An 18,558-nucleotide genomic window follows, 5' to 3' on the forward strand; every position below is an offset into this window, starting at 1 on the left:
AGTACCGGTGGGGATGGGTCTGTGTGTAACACTGGGGGACAGTACAGTGGGGATGGGTCTGTGTGTAACACTGGGGTACAGTACCGGTGGGGATGGGTCTGTGTGTAACACTGGGGGACAGTACAGTGGGGATGGGTCTGTGTGTAACACTGGGGGACAGTACAGTGGGGATGGGTCTGTGTGTAACACTGGGGGACAGTACAGTGGGGATGGGTCTGTGTGTAACACTGGGGGACAGTACAGTGGGGACTTGTCTGTGTGTAACACTGGGGGACAGTACAGTGGGGATGGGTCTGTGTGTAACACTGGGGTACAGTACAGTGGGGATGGGTCTGTGTGTAACACTGGGGGACAGTACAGTGGGGATGGGTCTGTGTGTAACACTGGGGGACAGTACAGTGGGGACTTGTCTGTGTGTAACACTGGGGGACAGTACAGTGGGGACTTGTCTGTGTGTAACACTGGGGTACAGTACCGGTGGGGACGGGTCTGTGTGTAACACTGGGGTACAGTACCGGTGGAGACGGGTCTGTGTGTAACACTGGGGGACAGTACAGTGGGGATGGGTCTGTGTGTAACACTGAGGGACAGTACAGTGGGGATGGGTCTGTGTGTAACACTGAGGGACAGTACAGTGGGGACTTGTCTGTGTGTAACACTGGGGGACAGTACAGTGGGGATGGGTCTGTGTGTGTGTGTGTAACACTGGGGTACAGTACCGGTGGGGATGGGTCTGTGTGTATAACACTGGGGTACAGTACCGGTGGGGACTTGTCTGTGTGTAACACTGGGGGACAGTACAGTGGGAATGGGCCAAGACTCTACTTGAACTGATTCTCACAGGTTATTGGATCTCTGTGGTCTGAGATGCAAAAGATTGCAGATGTGTCCTTTGGATCGTTGCTTGATTGGTTGTGGTGAGAAAGGAGGTATTTCCTGCACAGGTGAATGTGCCAGGGAAGTTTGGTTTGGGAATAGTGGGCAGGGGTACGAGGGGTTCCGCCCTGCCCCGTGACGAGGCGTCCCGTCACATTGCAGGACTTTGCTCTTCCTGTCGCTGGGCAGTCTCACTCCACCGAGGGTCAGAGTCCAGGGCTTTGAGGCGTGTGTCATTCAGCTTGTCTCTGTGCAAAGGTCTCTGTGGCTGGGATCGACGTGGCAGTGGACTTTGGACATGTCGCTCCACACTGTGGGGCCCACAGTGCATGAGGTGTTCCTGTCTGACCACTGGCCTCCCAGTACAAAGGCACCAGCCTTGTTTGTGCAGACACTGGTTTACACACAAAACGCTGGAGTAACTCAGCGGGTCAGGCAGCATCTCTGGAGAGTAGGAATGGGTGACATCAGTCTGAAGAAGGGTCTCGACCCAAAACGTCACCCATTCCTTCTCTCCAGAGATGCTGCCTGACCCACTGAGTTACTCTGGCATTTCGTGTCTACCTTCGATTTAAACCAGCATCTGCAGTTCTTTCCTACACAAGTTGGTCCAACCTCTTCTAGTTAATTCCCTCTAATCCAGGCAGCAATCTCGTCAGATATATGAATAGGGAGGGTTTAGTTTAGAGATACAGCGCAGAAACAGGCCCTTTGGCCTACCGGGTCCGCGCCGACCGGCGATCCCCGCACACTAACACTATCCTACACACATTAGGGACAATTTTTACATTTACCAAGCCAATTAACCTACAAACCTGCACGTCTTTGGAGTGTGGGAGGAAACTGAAGATCTCGGAGAAAACCCACGCAGGTCACGGGGAGAACGTACAAACTCTGTACAGACGGCGCCCGTAGTCGGGATGGAACCCGGGTATCCGGCTCTGCATTCGCTGTAAGGCAGCAACTCTACCGCTACGCCACCATGACCCGCGTTTTACATACTTGGCTAATAAATTAATTACAATTACAATTAAAGAGAGATCGGGTAAATAGGGGCCTGTTTCGGTGATGCACAGCTCTGAGAGACTCTGAGACTGAGAGACACTGATGAGAGATTAGATGGGCTGGGGCATCTTTCCTGGCGCAGATTGTATAAAGATTCACAACATCGAGGGGCAGAGATAATCGCTGTCATCATCTCACCAGGGTCGGGAAGTTAAATCTAGGGATAACCTTTTCCACACAGAGGTGCATGGAACAAGCTGCCAGAGGAGGTAATCGAGGCAGGGACTATAACGACATTTAAAGGGCATGTGGCCAGTTGCATGGATAAGAAAGGTTCAGAGGGACATGGGCCAAACGCGGGCAGGTGAGACTGGCTCAGATAGACATCTTGGTCAGCATGGATGTTGGGCCGAAGGGCCTGTTTCACCTCTGCAATCCCATGCAGTGTGATATTTCAGGCCAGGTGTGTGGAGACGAGGGGGAAGGGGGAGAGTGGGTTTACCTGTAGTTTGCACGCTCCTGTACGTACAGTCTAGACAGCCAGTGGCTGTGCACAAACACAGTGGTGTGTGGACAACAGCTTCAAGATCCCAAGAACCATGCAACTGCTTCAGGGCAGGCACAGCTGAGAGTTTCAATAGACAATAGGTGCAGGAGGAGGCCATTCGGCCCTTTGAGCCAGCCCCGTCATTCAATGTGATCATGGCTGATCATTCTCAATCAGTACCCCGTTCCTGCCTTCTCCCCATACCCCCTGACTCCGCTATCCTTAAGAGCTCTATCCAGCTCTCTCTTGAATGCATTCAGAGAATTGGCCTCCACTGCCTTCTAAGGTAGAGAATTCCACAGATTTACAACTCTCTGACTGAAAAAGTTTTTCCTCATCTCCGTTCTAAATGGCCTACCCCTTATTCTTAAACTGTGGCCCCTGGTTCTGGACTCCCCCAACATTGGGAACATGTTTCCTGCCTCTAACATGTCCAACCCCTTAATAATCTTATATGTTTCGATAAGATCCCCCCTGATCCTTCTAAATTCCAGTGTATACAAGCCTAGTCGCTCCAGTCTTTCAACATACGACAATTCCGCCATTCCGGGAATTAACCTAGTAAACCTATGCTGCACGCCCTCAATAGCAAGAATATCCTTCCTCAAATTTATAGACCAAAACTGCACACAGTACTCCAGGTGCGGTCTCACTAGGGCCCTGTACAACTGCAGAAGGACCTCTTTGCTCCTATACTCAATTCCTCTTGTTATGAAGGCCAACATTCCATTGGCTTTCTTCACTGCCTGCTGTACCTGCATGCTTCCTTTCAGTGACTGATGCTCTAGGACACCCAGATCTCGTTGTACGACCCCTTTTTCCTAACTTGACACCATTCAGATAATAATCTGCCTTCCTATTCTTACCACCAAAGTGGATAACCTCACACTTATCCACATTAAACTGCCTCTGCCATGCATCCGCCCACTCACACAACCTGTCCAAGTCACCCTGCAACCTCATAGCATCTTCCTCACAGTTCACACTACCACCCAGCTTTGTATCATCTGCAAATTTGCTAATGGCACTTTTAATCCCTTCATCCAAGTCATTAATGTATATTGTAAATAGCTGCGGTCCCAGCACCGAGCCTTGCGATACCCCACTAGTTACTGCCTGCCATTCTGAAAGGGGCCCATTTATCCCCACTCTTTGCTTTCTGTTTTATTTCTGATCCCAAATTGCCCTCGGGAAAGAGGGGTAAAGCCCCCCCCACTTCCCCGAACCACTGCTATGCCACTGGCGACAGTGCACCCACACTGGCGACAGTGCACCCCCACTGGCGACAGTGCACCCACACTGGCGACAGTGCACCCACACTGGCGACAGTGCACCCACACTGGCGACAGTGCACCCCCACTGGCGACAGTGCACCCCCACTGGCGACAGTGCACCCCCACTGGCGACAGTGCACCCCCACTGGCGACAGTGCACCCCCACTGGCGACAGTGCACCCACACTGGCGACAGTGCACCCACACTGGCGACAGTGCACCCCCACTGGCGACAGTGCACCCCCACTTACGACAGTGCACCCCCACTGGCGACAGTGCACCCACACTGGCGACAGTGCACCCCCACTTACGACAGTGCACCCCCACTTGCGACAGTGCACCCACACTGGCGACAGTGCACCCCCACTTACGACAGTGCACCCACACTGGCGACTGCACCCCCACTTGCGACAGGGCACCCCCACTGGCGACAGCGCACCTCCACTGGCGTCAGCGCACCACCACTGGCGTCAGCGCACCCACACTGGCGACAGTGCACCCACACTGGCGACAGTGCACCCACACTGGCGACAGTGCACCCCCACTGGCGACAGTGCACCCCCACTGGCGACAGTGCACCCACACTGGCGACAGTGCACCCACACTGGCGACAGTGCACCCCCACTTACGACAGTGCACCCCCAATGGCGACAGAGCACCTCCACTGGTGACAGTGCTCCCTTGCTGGGGCCAGTGCTCCTGCAGTGCTGCAGAGGGGCTGGTTCCAGCTTTGGGCCAGGAGACGATGCAGGAGTGCGGATAATCGTCAATGTGCAGGCACCCAGCCACATTCACAGCCACATCCATGGTACATGGACCGCGTGCAGCTGTTTGGACATTCGATAAGATCATGGCTGATATCTTAGCTGGGCACCACATTCCTGATCTAACCACCCCCCCCCCTCCATATCCTGCCATCCAATCCTTTTTATATCTACAAATCAGTCAATCTGCCCAGACCATGGGTGGCACGGTGGCACAGTGATAGAGTTGCTGCCTTACAGCGCCTGAGACACGGGTTCCATCCCGACTATGGGTACTATCTGTACGGAATTTGTACGTTCTGGACAGGCTAGATGCAGGAAAAATGTTCCCCATGTTGGGGGAGTCCAGAACCAGGGGCCACAGTTTAAGAATAAGGGGTAGGCCATTTAGGACTGAGATGAGGAAAGACTTCTTCACCCAGAGAGTTGTGAATCTGTGGAATTCTCTGCCACAGAAGGCAGTGGAGGCCGATTCTCTGGATGTTTTCAAGAGAGTTATATTTAGCAATTCGGGCTAATGGAATCAAGGGATATGGGGAGAAGGCAGGAATGGGGCACTGATTTTAGATGATCAGACATGATCACATTGAATGGCGATGCTGGCTCGAGGGGCCGAATGGCCTACTCCTGCACCTATTTTTCTATTTTTCTCCCTGTGACCTCGTGGGTTTGCTCCGAGATCGTAGCAGCGTAGACTTTACTGGCCAAATGGGCTAATGCTGGTCCTGTCACTTATAATCCGATGCCCTGCTTATCCAGCTGCCAAACAGCGACAGGGCTCAGGTGAACTGTACGCCAACAGCAGGCAGCTGCGAGCTGTTATTCCGTGTACATAGTACACCTTCCATCAGGTGGGAAGAGGGAGAGGCAGCAACTCTGCTCTGCAGGATGTCTCTAGGCACTGTCCTACACAAATAACCCATCACATGCAAAAGCATGCCAATTGCAAAGCTCTACTGCAGGGCACTCTTATAGAAATGCTATTGATGGAGTGCCGCATAGGTTCACTAGGTTAATTCCCGGAATGGCGGGACTGTCGTATATTGAACGACTGGAGCGGCTAGGCTTGTATACACTGGAATTTGGAAGGATGAGAGGAGATCTTATCGAAACGTATAAGATTATTAAGGGGTTGGACACGTTAGAGGCAGGAAACATGTTCCCAATGTTGGGGGAGTCCAGAACCAGGGGCCACAGTTTAAGAATAAGGGGTAGGCCATTTAGAACGGAGATGAGGAAAAACTTTTTCAGTCAGAGAGTTGTGAATCTGTGGAATTCTCTGCCTCGTAAGGCAGTGGAGGCCAATTCTCTGAATGCATTCAAGAGAGAGCTAGATAGAGCTCTCAAGGATAGCGGAGTCAGGGGGTATGGGGAGAAGGCAGGAACGGGGTACTGATTGAGAATGATCAGCCATGATCACATTGAATGGCAGTACTGGCTCAAAGGGCCGAATGGCCTCCTCCTGCACCTATTGTCTATTGTTTGTGCATGGAACGAACTGCCAGAGGAGGTAGTTGAGACAGATATAAAAATATTTACAAGACATTTGAACAGGTACATGTATAGAAAAAAAGAAAATAGATGCAGGGGTAGGCCATTCGGCCTTTCAAGCCAGCATCCAAACTCAGTACCCCGTTCCTGCTTTCTCCCCATAATCCCTTGATTCCGTTAGCCCTAAGAGCTAAATCTAACTCTCTCTTGAAAACATCCAGTGAATCGGCCTCCACTGCCTTCTGTGGCAGAGAATTCCACAGATTCATAACTCTCTAGGTGAAGATGTTTTTCCTCATCTCAGTCCTAAATGGCCGACCCCTTATTCTTAAACTGTCACCCCTGGTTCAACATGGGGAACATTTTTCCTGCATCTAGCCTGCACAATCCCTTAAGAATTTTAAAGTTTTCAAGAGAGAGTTGGATTTAGCTTTTGCGGCTAAAGGAATCAAGGGATATGGGGAGAAAGCAGGAATGGGGTACTGATTTTAGATGATCAGCCATGATCATATTGAATGGCAGTGCTGGCTCGAAGGGCCGAATGGCCTACTCCTACACCTATTTATTTTCTATATATTTCTATAAGATCCCTCTCATCCACCTAAATTCCAGTGAATTTGTCGGGGGACATGTCCAGAACCCGGGGCCACAGTTTAAGAATGAGGGGTCGGCCATTTAGAACGGAGATGAGGAAAAACTTTTTCAGTCAGAGAGTTGTGAATCTGTGGAATTCTCTGCCTCAGAAGGCAGTGGAGGCCAATTCTCTGAATGCTTTCAAGAGAGAGCTGGATAGAGCTCTTAATGATAGCGGAGTCAAGGGATATGGTGAGAAGGCAGGAACGGGGTAATGATTGTGGATCAGCCGTGATCACAGTGAATGGCGATGCTGGCTCGAAGGGCCGAATGGCCTCCTGCTGTGCCTATTGACTTTTGAATATAAGCCCGGTCGATCCATCCATCTGTAGGAAGGATTGACAGGGATAGGGGCCAAGGGGAGGCAAATGGAACCGGCTTGGATGGGGCATGTTGGTCAGCATGGAGCGGTGGGTGGAAGGGCCTGTTTGTGTGCTGTGAGAGTCTCTCTGTGGCTTTGGTCTGGGAGGGGAGTGAGCACGGTGACCTGCAGCTGACTGCAGCCACGTGGAACCGTGTCCTTGTGCAGCGGGCGGCTGTGCTGCCCACGGACTTTGTCCCGAGGCTGATGTCAGTCACGGCCGTCTGTCTGCTGCAAGCCTAGTGTGGGTTGCACTTGCCCACGGTCTCTGCCTCTGGCTCACAGCTTAACCGTACCACTGAATCCTCCACTTTCAGGTAACTTACCCACAAACACCCCGACCACTCCGCCTGTGTTTCCCCCTCCCCCCCCTCCAATCACACCCAGTCCACCCCTTACCCCCCTCCCCTTACCCCCCACCCCCTCCCCTTTCACCTACGTTCTTTCCTCCAGTTTCACAATTTGTCCCACCGCCTTGTCCCACGCTTTTTGTCTTTCCATCTCTGGCCTTTGTTGAGTCATAGAGTGATACAGTGTGGAAACAGGCCCTTCGGCCCAACTTGCCCACACCGGCCAACAATGTCCCAGCTACACTAGCCCCACCTGCCCGCGTTTGGTCCATAGCCCTCCAAGCCTGTCCGATCCATGTACCTGTCCAACTGTTTCTTAAACGTTGGGATAGTCCCAACCTCAACTACCTCCTCGGGCAGCTCGTTCCATACACCCACCACCCTCTGTGTGGAAAAGTTACCCCTCAGATTCCTATTAAATCTTTTCCCCTTCACCTTAAACCTATGTCCTCTGGTCCTCGATTCACCGACTCTGGGCAAGAGACTCTGTGCATCTACCCGATCTATTCCTCTCATGATTTTATACACCTCAATAAGATCACCCCTCATCCTCTTGTTTATACACCTCAATAAGATCACCCCTCATCCTAAGTTTTAGTTTAGAGATACAGTGTGGAAACAGGCCTCTCCTCTGTCAGTGTCCAGTGTTCAGGGGCAGGTCTCTTGGCAGCCACATGAACATTAACAGCCGGTGTGTGCAGCTGCTTTGTGGAAAGTCTATTTTAGCTCAAAAGGAAGTGGCCAGGAGCAGCAGGGACTAGCGTTATTTAAAATGCAAGGTTATACTTCTGTACATCACTGGTCCACTCTCCGGAACTCTGTTAATCTCAGCTATTTCTGGGCACCAACGTGGGCAGGAGGATTTGTGTAGATCCTGTCATTGCTCGTGTGTTAGCCTTGTAAAGAACAATGACATTGTTTAGTTTAGAGATACAGCGCGGAAACAGGGCCTTCGGCCCACCGGGTCCGCGCCGACCAGCGATCCCCGCACACTAACACTATCCTACACACACCAGGGACAATTTTTACATTTACACCAAGCCAATTAACCTGCAAACCTGTACGTCTTTGGAGTGTGGGAGGAAACAGAAGATCTCAGAGAAAACCCACGCAGGTCACGGGGAGAACGTACAAACTCCGTACAGACAGCGCCCGTAGTCGGGATGGAACCCGGGTCTCCGGCGCTGCATTCGCTATAAGGCGGCAACTCTACCGCTGCGCCACCGTGACCGTCCTATCTCGTGCCCATTAACCGTCTGCATTTCTGTAAGAATTTCTTGTCCTGAGGGTTATTTGCTGGGGGCCTCGATTAGTTAATGCTGGAGTATCTTGTTACTCGGTGAGCCGAGGGGCCTGTTTCCATGCTGTATTTCTAAACTAAACTGAAGTTGTTGTCTGAAATGGGCTGCCCGAGGCAGGAGCAGTACAACATTTCACAGAAGATAAGCACAAAATACCTCAGCAGGTCAGGTAGCTTTTCTGGAGATAAGGAACAGGTGACGTTTTGGGTGGAGACCGTTCTTCAGACACCTGGACAGGTACATGAATAGACGGGTGATGTTTTGGGTCGGGACCCACCTTCAGCTCGGGCTACTGACACCAGCCCGCTCAACCCCCCCCCCCCCCCCCCCCCCAGCCACTCGCTGGTCGAGGCTCGGTTACAATGTCAAGAGTTTAGAGTGTTTTATTGTCATCTAGACCAAGTGGACCCGTTGGGCCCAAACCTCTCCTGCATTGGTGCAGCACCCTCTCCCCCCCCCCTCCCCAACTCCCCCCTCTCCTTCTCCCCCCCCCTCTTCCACCTCCATCCCTTCCCCCTCTTCTCCCCCCTACTCCCCCTCCTCCCCATTTACTCCCTTATTCCCCTCCCCCTGGATGAGGGGGGATCTTATTGAAACATATAAGATAATTAGGGGATTGGACACATTAGAGGCAGGAAACATGTTCCCAATGTTGGGGGCGTCCAGAACAAGGGGCCACAGTTTAAGAATAAGGGGTAGGCCATTTAGAACGGAGATGAGGAAGAACTTTTTCAGTCAGAGAGTGGTGAAGGTGTGGAATTCTCTGCCTCAGAAGGCAGTGGAGGCCAGTTCGTTGGATGCTTTCAAGAGAGAGCTGGATAGAGCTCTTAAGGATAGCGGAGTGAGGGGGTATGGGGAGAAGGCAGGAACGGGGTACTGATTGAGAGTGATCAGCCATGAACGCATTGAATGGCGGTGCTGGCTCAAAGGGCTGAATGACCTACTCCTGCACCTATTGTCTATTGTCCTCCCTCCCTCCCGAGGAGATAGATTTAAAGTTTAAAATGTGAATAACTTAAAGAATGTAACACCAATTTCAATGAAACTACCATTTTTACCATTAAAGTGACGATGGTAAGTAAGGTGGGCCTAAAATTGTTGCGCTATCTTGTACCGTTTTGGCTGAAGTTCAATCACAAACAAGATAACAAACGAGAGTTTTAGTATATAGATGTCCCAGATAGAACAATGACATTCTTGCTTCCAGCAGCACAACAGAACATGTTAGCATAGCGCTCTGTAAACAATATAATAAACAAGAAAAAAACAGTTCAGTGTGTGTATAGAATTTTGATTAGTGCGGGTGTCAGGGGTTGTGGGGAGAAGGCAGGAGAATGGGGTTAGGAGGGAGAGATAGATTAGCCATGATTGAATAGCGGAGTAGACTTGATGGGCCGAATGGCCTAATTCTGCGCCTATCACTCATGAGTTTATGAATTACCAGGGATGCATTACTCATCGAGATCATATTAGAACTTTACATAGTCCCTCTGTCCCTCTCTTCCCCTCCCCCTTCCCAGATCTCCCTCTATCTTCCTGTCTCCACCTATATCCTTCCTTTGTCCCGCCCCCCTGACATCAGTCTGAAGAAGGGTCTCGACCCGAAACGTCACCCATTCCCTCTCTCCTGAGATGCTGCCTGACCCGCTGAGTTACTCCAGCATTTTATGAAATAAATGATCATGTTAATCGTGTGCTGTCTTTCCGCTGACTGGTTAGTGCGCAACAAAAGCTTTCCACTGTACCTCGGTACACGTGACAATAAAGGACTCTGACTGAGTTGTCGGCTCTTGTGTTGCAGGTCGGTGATTCTGAGCGAGGGTCCGTGTAGACGTTTCTAGACCAACCATGAGTGTCATCGCCTACCTGAAGACCCACTTCATTGTCCACCTCCTGCTGGGCTTTGTCTTTGTTGTCAGCGGCTTCTGCATCAACTTCATCCAGCTGTGCACGCTGCCCATCTGGCTCTTCAGCAAACAGCTGTACAGGCATCTCAACTGCTACCTGGCCTACTCCCTGTGGAGCCGTGAGTATCCACCACCCCACTTTGCCCACTGTGCCGCGGGGGAGGGACCAGGCTGGCGAAGCGGGTAGAGCTGCTGCCTCAAGCGCCGGAGAACCGGGTTCCATCCCGACCATGGGCGCTGTCTGTATGGAGTTTGTACGTTCTCCCCGTGACCTGCGTGGGTTTTCTTCCGGGATCTTCGGTTTCCTCCCACACTCCAAAGACGTGCAGGTTTGTAGGTAAATTGGCTTGGTATAAATGTAAAAATTGTCCCTCATGTGCATAGGATAGTGTTAATGTGCGGTGATCGCCGGTCGGCGCGGACCCGGTGGGCCGAAGGGCATGTTTCCGCGCTGTATCTCTAAACTAAACTAAACTAAACCTGGCTAATTCTCAGGATGGCAAGACTGACATATGATGAAAGAATGGATCGACTGGGCTTATATTCACTGGAATCTAGAAGGATGAGAGAGGATCTATAGAAAAACATAATATTCTTAAAGGATTGGACGCTAGATGCAGGAAAAATGTTGGGGGAGTTCAGAACCAGGGGTCACAGTTTAAGAAGGGGTGCCATTTTAAGGGGTAAGCCATTTAAGACATGAGGAAAAACACTGCGGATGTCACAAAGCTGGGTGGCAGTATGGGCTGGGTGGCAGTGTGAGCTGGGTGGCAGTGTGGGCTGGGTGGCAGTGTGGGCTGGGTGGTAGTGTGGCAGTGTGAGCTGGGTGGCAGTGAGCTGGGTGGTAGTGTCAGCTGGGTGGCAGTGAGCTGGGTGGCAGAGAGCTGGGTGGCAGTGTGGGCTGGGTGGCAGTGTGAGCTGGGTGGCAGTGGGCTGGGTGGCAGTGTGAGCTGGGTGGCAGTGTGGGCTGGGTGGCAGTGAGCTGGGTGGCAATGTGGGCTGGGTGGTAGTGTGGCAGTGTGAGCTGGGTGGCAGTGTGGGCTGGGTGGTAGTGTCAGCTGGGTGGCAGTGAGCTGCGATGAGGATGCTATGAGGCTGCAGAGTGACTTGAACAGGTTGGGTGAGTGGGCAGATGCATGGCAGATGCAGTATAATGTGGATAAATGTGAGGTTATCCACTTTGGTGGCAAGAACAAGAAGGCAGATTATTATCAGGATGGTGTCAGATTAGGAAAAGAGGAGTCCAGAACCAGGGGTCACAGTTTAAGAATAAGGGGTCGGCCATTTAGGACTGAGATGAGGAAAAACCTTTTCACTCAGGGAGTTGTGAATCTGTGAAATTCTCTGCCTCAAAAGGCAGTGGAGGCCAATTCACTGGATGTTTTCAAGGGAGAGTTAGATTTAGCTCTTAAGGCTAATGGAATCATGGGGTATGGGGAGAAAGCAGGAACGGGGTACTGATTTTGGATGATCAGCCATGATCATATTGAACTGCCCGAAGGGCCGAAAGGCCTACTCCTGCACCTATTTTGTCCCGCCCCCTCCCCTGACAGTCTGAAGAAGGGTCTCGACTCGAAACGTCACCCATTCCTTTTCTCCCGAGATGCTGCCTGACCCGCTGAGTTACTCCAGCATTTTGTGTCTTCCTTCGATTTTAAACAGCATCTGCAGTTATTTTCCTGCACTGTAGAAACCAATACAATTATGGCTTTTGAAAGACATTTGGGCAAATGTATGGATAAGGAAGTCTATTAGATTGTGCACTTCGGGTTGATTGCATTAGTCGAAATAGGGTGGACCAGGTGAAGGTTGCAATCTCCCACCCCCAGGTTTAGAGTGATTTGGGCCGAACGCAGGCAATGGGAACTAGCCCAGAATGCCAAACTGGGTGGCATGGACTAGGTAGGCTGAAGGGCCTGTTCCTGTGCTGCAGAGCTCTGTGACTATGAGGTGCTGGAAGTCCAAAATACAAACTAAGAATGCTTGAAACACTCTGCGGGCCAGGCAGCATCTACAGAGAATTGGTCAATGTCACATTGTTTAGTTTAGTTTAGTTTAGAGATACAGCGCCGAAGCAGGCCCTTCGGCCCATCGAGTTGGCACCGACCAGCAATCCCCGCACACTAACGCTATCCTACACACACTAGGGACAATTTACACTTGAGCCAAACGTATTAAACCTACAGACCTGTACGTCTTTGGAGTGTGAGAGGAAACCGGAGATTTCTGAGAAAGGTGTAGGAAGGAACTGCAGATGCTGAAGATAAAATCTGGAGAGAAGGAATGGGTGATGTTTCAGGTCGAGACCCATCTTCAGTAGAAAGCCCACATGGTCACAGGGACTCTGTACAGACAGCGCCCGTAGTCAGGATGGAACCCGGGTCTCCGGCGCTGCAAGTGCTGTAAGGCAGCAACTCTACCGCTGCGCCCATATTGTACAGACCTCTTGTCAGAACTCCTTCCTCGCCCCTCCGATGCCTCCTGACCTTAAAGTCTTCACCCCTTACAGTTTTAAATTCCTGGCTGCACAAAATCTGATGATAGACAATAGAATGTAAATTTCCCCGGTGTGGGACGAATAAAGGATTACATTATTATTAGATAATAGGTGCAGGAGGAGGCCATTCGGCCCTTCGAGCCAGCACCGCCATTCACTGTGATCCTGGCTGATCCTGGCTTAAGAGCGCGAGAATAACAACCCAGAGCACGTAGCTTAATTCCAGCAATGCACTCCTTGCGAAAGTAGGTCTACGGTGAACATGACTATGGCCTCTCCTTGGCATCTTAGCCCACTTTCTACTCAACCACAATGGCATTCCACACACACACTGTGAACTGGAGTATGTTTCCTGATCAGCAGAGTTGTGGCGTGAATGTCGAAGGAGCCCGTGCCAAATTTCCGTCTCTGCGTTCTTCCCGGTGGACCGATGTACTTGCACCAGAACGTTGAACAACCAGTCAACAGATCCAATACGTCCACGATGTAAGGCTTCACGTGCAGTCAGGTCAAACCGTGTCTTCAGTTTAGTTTAGTTCAAGAGTCACGATTTCAAGGGTTTCAAGATTCAGTTTATTGTCAATAGACAATAGACAATAGACAATAGGTGCAGGAGGAGGCCATTCGGCCCTTCGAGCCAGCACCGCCATTCAATGTGATCATGGCAGATCATTCTCAATCAGTACCCCGTTCCTGCCTTCTCCCCATACCCCCAGACTCCGCTATCCTTAAGAGCTCTATTTAGCTCTCTCTTGAATGCATCCAGAGAATTGGCCTCCACTGCCTTCTGAGGCAGAGAATTCCACAGATTCACAACTCTCTGGGTGAAAAGGTTTTTCCTCATCTCCGTTCTAAATGGCCTACCCCTTATTCTTAAACTGTGGCCCCTGGTTCTGGACTCCCCCAACATTGGGGACATGTTTCCTGCCTTTAGCATGTCCAATCTCTTAATAATCTTATATGTTTCAATAAGATCACCTCTCATCCATCTAAATTCCAGGTATTTATTCACAAAATGCTGGAGTAACTCAGCAGGTCAGGCAGCATCTCAGGAGAGAAGGAATGGGTGACGTTTCAGGTCGAGACCCTTCTTCAGTCTGAAGAAGAGCCTTGACCCGAAACGTCACCCATTCCTTCTCTCCTGAGATGCTGCCTGACCTGCTGAGTTACACCAGTATTTTGTGAATAAATACCTTCAATTTGTACCAGCATCTGCAGTTATTTTCTTACACTTCTAAATTCCAGTGTATACAAGCCCAGTCGCTCCATTCTTTCAATATACGACAGTCCCGCCATTCCGGGAATTAACCTCGTAAACACACGCTGCACTCCCTCAATAGCAAGAATGTCCTTCCTCAAATTTGGTGACCAAAACTGATTGCGGTACTCCAGGTGTGGTCTCACCAGGGCCCTGTACAACTGCAGAAGGACTTCTTTGCTCCTATACATAGAAACATAGAAAATAGATGCAGGAGTAGGTCATTCGGCCCTTCAAGCCTGCACCGCCATTCAATATGATCATGGCTGATCATCCAACTCAGTATCCTGTACCTGCCTTCTCTCCATACCCCCTAATCCCTTTAGCCACAAGGGCCACATCTAACTCCCTCTTAAATATAACCAATGAACTTGCCTCAACTACCTTCTGTGGCAGAGAATTCCACAGATTCACAATACAATACAATACAATACCTGCCACTCTCTGTGTGAAAAAAAACGTTCTCATCTCGGTCCTAAAAGACTTCCCCCTTATCCTTAAACTGTGACCCCTTGTTCTGAACTTCCCCAACATCGGTAACAATCTTCCTGCATCTAGCCTGTCCAACCCCTTAAGAATTTTGTAAGTTTCTATAAGATCCCCCCCTCAATCTTCTAAATTCCAGCGAGTACAAGCCGAGTCTATCCAGTCTTTCTTCATATGAAAGTCCTGCCATCCCAGGAATCAATCTGGTGAACCTTCTCTGTACTCCCTCTATGGCAAGAATGTCTTTCCTCGGATCAGGTGACCAAAACTGTACGCAATACTCCAGGTGCGGTCTCATCAATGCCCTGTATAACTGCAGCAGAACCTCCCTGCTCCTATACTCAAATCCCCTCACTATGAATGCTCAACTCCTCTTGTTATGAAGGCCAAATCTGAAAGCTGATGATCTTAATGAGAGATCTGTTGCTGCACAGTGTGGCCAGGTTCCCGTGCATGTTCCCCGTATGACGCGGTGCGTGACCCTTTGCCTCCTGATCTTCGGTGGGTGACCGGTTTCCCCACGTTTATCTCCCAACTTTGGAGTCTGGGTGCGTTTAAGGTGTGTGCTTGTCGGCCATTGCTCCTGCTGATCCGGCCCTCTCTGCTCTCTCTCACTGCTCTCTCCCTCTCTCTCCCTCCCTCCCTCTCTCTCCCTCTCTCTCCCTCTCTCTCCCTCTCTCTCCCCACCTCTCTCCCCCCCTCTCTCTCCCTCTCTCTCCCTCTCCCTCCCTCTCTCTCCCTCCCTCTCCCTCTCTCTCACTCTCTCCCCCTCTCTCCCACTCTCTCCCCCTCTCTCCCCCTCTCTCCCCCTCTCTCCCTCCCTCTCCCTCTCTCCCTCTCTCTCCCTCCCCCTCTCTCCCTCTCTCTCCCCCTCTCTCTCCCTCTCTCTCCCCCTCTCTCTCTCTCCCCCTCTCTCCCTCCCTCCCTCCCTCTCTCCCTCTCTGTCTGCAGAGCTGGTCTTGCTGCTGGAGTGGTGGTCGGGCACAGAATGCACGCTCTTCACTGACCAGGCCACGGTGGACATGTTTGGCAAGGAGCATGTCATTGTCATCTTAAATCACAATTACGAGATCGACTTCCTGTGCGGCTGGACCATGTGTGAGCGATACGGCGTTCTGGGGGTCAGTAACTAACGCACTCCGCTTTTATACAGCATCTCTCTCCCCTCCTCTTCCTGCCTGCCTGGCACTCAGTCTCCCAGTGTAGTTTAGTTCATGATAGATACAGTAGACAATAGGTGCAGGAGGAGGCCATTCGCCCCTTCGAGCCTGTACGCACCGCCATTCAATATGATCTTAGCTGATAATCCAACTCAGTATCCCGTACCTGCCTTCTCTCCATACCCCCTGATCCCTTTAGCCACAAGGGCCACATCTAACTCCCTCTTAAATATAGCCAATGAACTGGCCTCAACTACCTTCTGTGGCAGACAATTCCACAGATTCACCAGTACCCCCGTTCCTGCCTTCTCCCCACATCCCCAGACTCTGCTATCATTAAGAGCTCTATCTAACTCTCTCTTGAAAACATCCAGAGAATTGGCCTCCACTGCCTTCTGTGGCAGAGAATTCCACCGCTGGAATTTTACAAAAATACTGGAGTAACTCAGCGGGACAGGCAGGCAGCATCTCTGGAGAGAAGGAGCGGGTGATGTTTGGGGTCGAGACCTTTCTTCACGCAGAGAGTCAGGGGAGAGGGAGACACAGAGATAAGGAAGGGTAAGGTGTGAAACAACGGCAGATCAAAAGGGACGAAACTCGAGGAAAATGTAGAGCCCATCACTGTCCGCGAGGGGAAGGTGATAAACCAGGCATACAAAGCAAAATTTAACCAGGAGGACAGTCAAACGTCAGAGAACTATGATGGAGAAAGAGGGTTAGTTGAAGTTAGAGAAATTAAAACTCGTACTGCAGGAAGGAAAACTGCAGATGCTGGTTTAAATCGAAGGTAGACACACAATGCTGGAGTAACTCAGCGGGTCAGGCAGCATCTCTGGAGAGAAGGAATGGGTGACGTTTCGGGTCTACCTTCAAAACTCATGCTGCTGGGTTGTAAGCTGCCCAAGCGAAATATGAGGTGCTGTAAATTAGTTCAGTTTAGTTCACTGTCACGTGTACCGAGGTACAGAGAAAAGCTTTTGTTGCACGCTAACCAGTCAGCGGACAAACAATTACAATCGTTCCATTTACAGTGTACAGATACATGATAATGGAATAGCGTTTAGTGCAAGGTAAAGCCAGCAAAGTCCGATCAAGGATAGTCCAAGGGTCACCATTGAGGTAGATAGTAGTTCAGCACTGCTCTCTGAGGTGGGATGGTTCAGTTGCCTGATAACAGCCGGGAAGAAACTGTCCCTGAATCTTGAGGTGTGCGTTTTCACACTTCTGTACCTCTTGCCCGATGGGAGAGGGGAGAAGAGGGAGTGGCCGGGGTGAGACTGGTCCTTGATGATGCTGCTGGCCTTGCCGAGGCAGCGTGAGGTGTGGATGGAGTCGGTGGGAGGGAGGTTGGTTTGTGTGATGGTCTGGGCTACGTTCTCAACTCACGGGCAGTTATTGCCACGTGCAGTGAAAAGCTTTTGTTTGTGTGCTATCTAGTAAAACCAAAGACTATAAGGAGAGGGAGCGGGGAAAATGTATGGTGTAGGGAGGGGGGGGGAAGATTTAATAGCAACGTGAGGGACAACTTTTTTTACACAAAGGTTGGTAGGTGTACGGAACGAGTGGGCGGAGGAAGTGGTTGAGGCAGGGACTATCACAATGTTTAAGAAACATTTGGGCAGGCACATGGATAGGACGGGTTTGGAGGGATATGGGCCAAATGCAGAAAGGTGGGACTAGTGTAGATGGGGCTTGTTGGTCGGTGTGGGCAGGTTGGACTGACGGGCCTGTCTCTGTGCGGTCTCACTCGGTACGTGATTACAATCACTGCCCTCAGCCCTGCATAGATAACGACACGTTTAGTGCAAAGATATAACCTTGTGAAATAGGGATTTTAAAGAATGCATTGATTGTAATGGATGATAACAGATTAATCTGGGACCAGGGGTTACGGGGAGAAGGCAGGAGAATGGGGTTGGGAGGGAGAGATAGATCAGCCATGGTGGAGTAGACTTGATGGGCCGAATGGCCTAATTTTATGAACATGACCAGCATACAAATAATAATCTTGCTCCGTGCGGCCTGAAGTAGTTCATGGTCTACCTTGGCCACTCTACCAAAGAAACAGAGAAAATAGGTGCAGGAGGAGGCCGTTTGGCCCTTCGAGCCAGCACCGCCATTCATTGTGATCGTGGCTGATCATCCACAATCAGTAACCCGTGCCTGCCTTCTCCCCATATCCCTTGATTCCACTAGCCCCTAGAGCTCTATCTAACTCTCTCTTAAATTCATCCAGTGAATCGGCTTCCACTGCCCTCCGTGGCAGAGAATTCCACAAATTCACAACTCTCTGGGTGAAAAAGTTTCTCCTCACCTCAGTTTTAAATGGCTTCCCCTTTATTCTTAGACTGTGTGGCCCCTGGTTCTGGACTCCCCCAACATTGGGAACATGTTTCCTGCATCTAGCTTGTCCAGTCCTTTTATAATTTTATACATCTCTATAAGATCCCCTCTCATCCTTCTCAACTCCAGTAAATACAAGCCCAGTCTTTCCAATCTTTCCTCATATGACAGTCCCGCCATCCCGGGGATTAACCTGGTGAACCTACGCTGCACTGCCTCAATAGCAAGGATGTCCTTCCTCAAATTAGGAGACCAAAACTCTAGTACCGAGCTGTACCAACCCCATTTACCAGCACTTGGTGCGTG

At 50.7% G+C, this 18,558-nt stretch overlaps 1 protein-coding gene across 4 annotated transcripts in view; it reads left to right on the forward strand.

Moving 5' to 3' along the window:
• The window catches only part of LOC144598618 (1-acyl-sn-glycerol-3-phosphate acyltransferase gamma-like), a 30,627-nt gene extending 13,617 nt beyond the window's left edge, over positions 1-17,010 (forward strand). For 3 of the 4 annotated variants that reach the window (XM_078408826.1, XM_078408829.1, XM_078408828.1), the window contains exons 2-3: positions 10,403-10,627; positions 15,701-17,010. In XM_078408826.1, the coding sequence (XP_078264952.1) occupies positions 10,450-10,627; positions 15,701-15,882 (360 nt within the window). In that variant the 5' untranslated portion in view covers positions 10,403-10,449 and the 3' untranslated portion in view covers positions 15,883-17,010. Of the gene's footprint in view, positions 1-7,158; positions 7,268-10,402; positions 10,628-15,700 lie in introns of those variants that run through there. The other variant, XM_078408827.1, reaches the window with a different exon arrangement.
• The last annotated feature ends 1,548 nt before the right edge of the window (positions 17,011-18,558 follow it).

Source organism: Rhinoraja longicauda, chromosome 12 (assembly GCF_053455715.1).
Source record: "Rhinoraja longicauda isolate Sanriku21f chromosome 12, sRhiLon1.1, whole genome shotgun sequence".
NCBI lineage: Eukaryota > Metazoa > Chordata > Chondrichthyes > Rajiformes > Arhynchobatidae > Rhinoraja > Rhinoraja longicauda.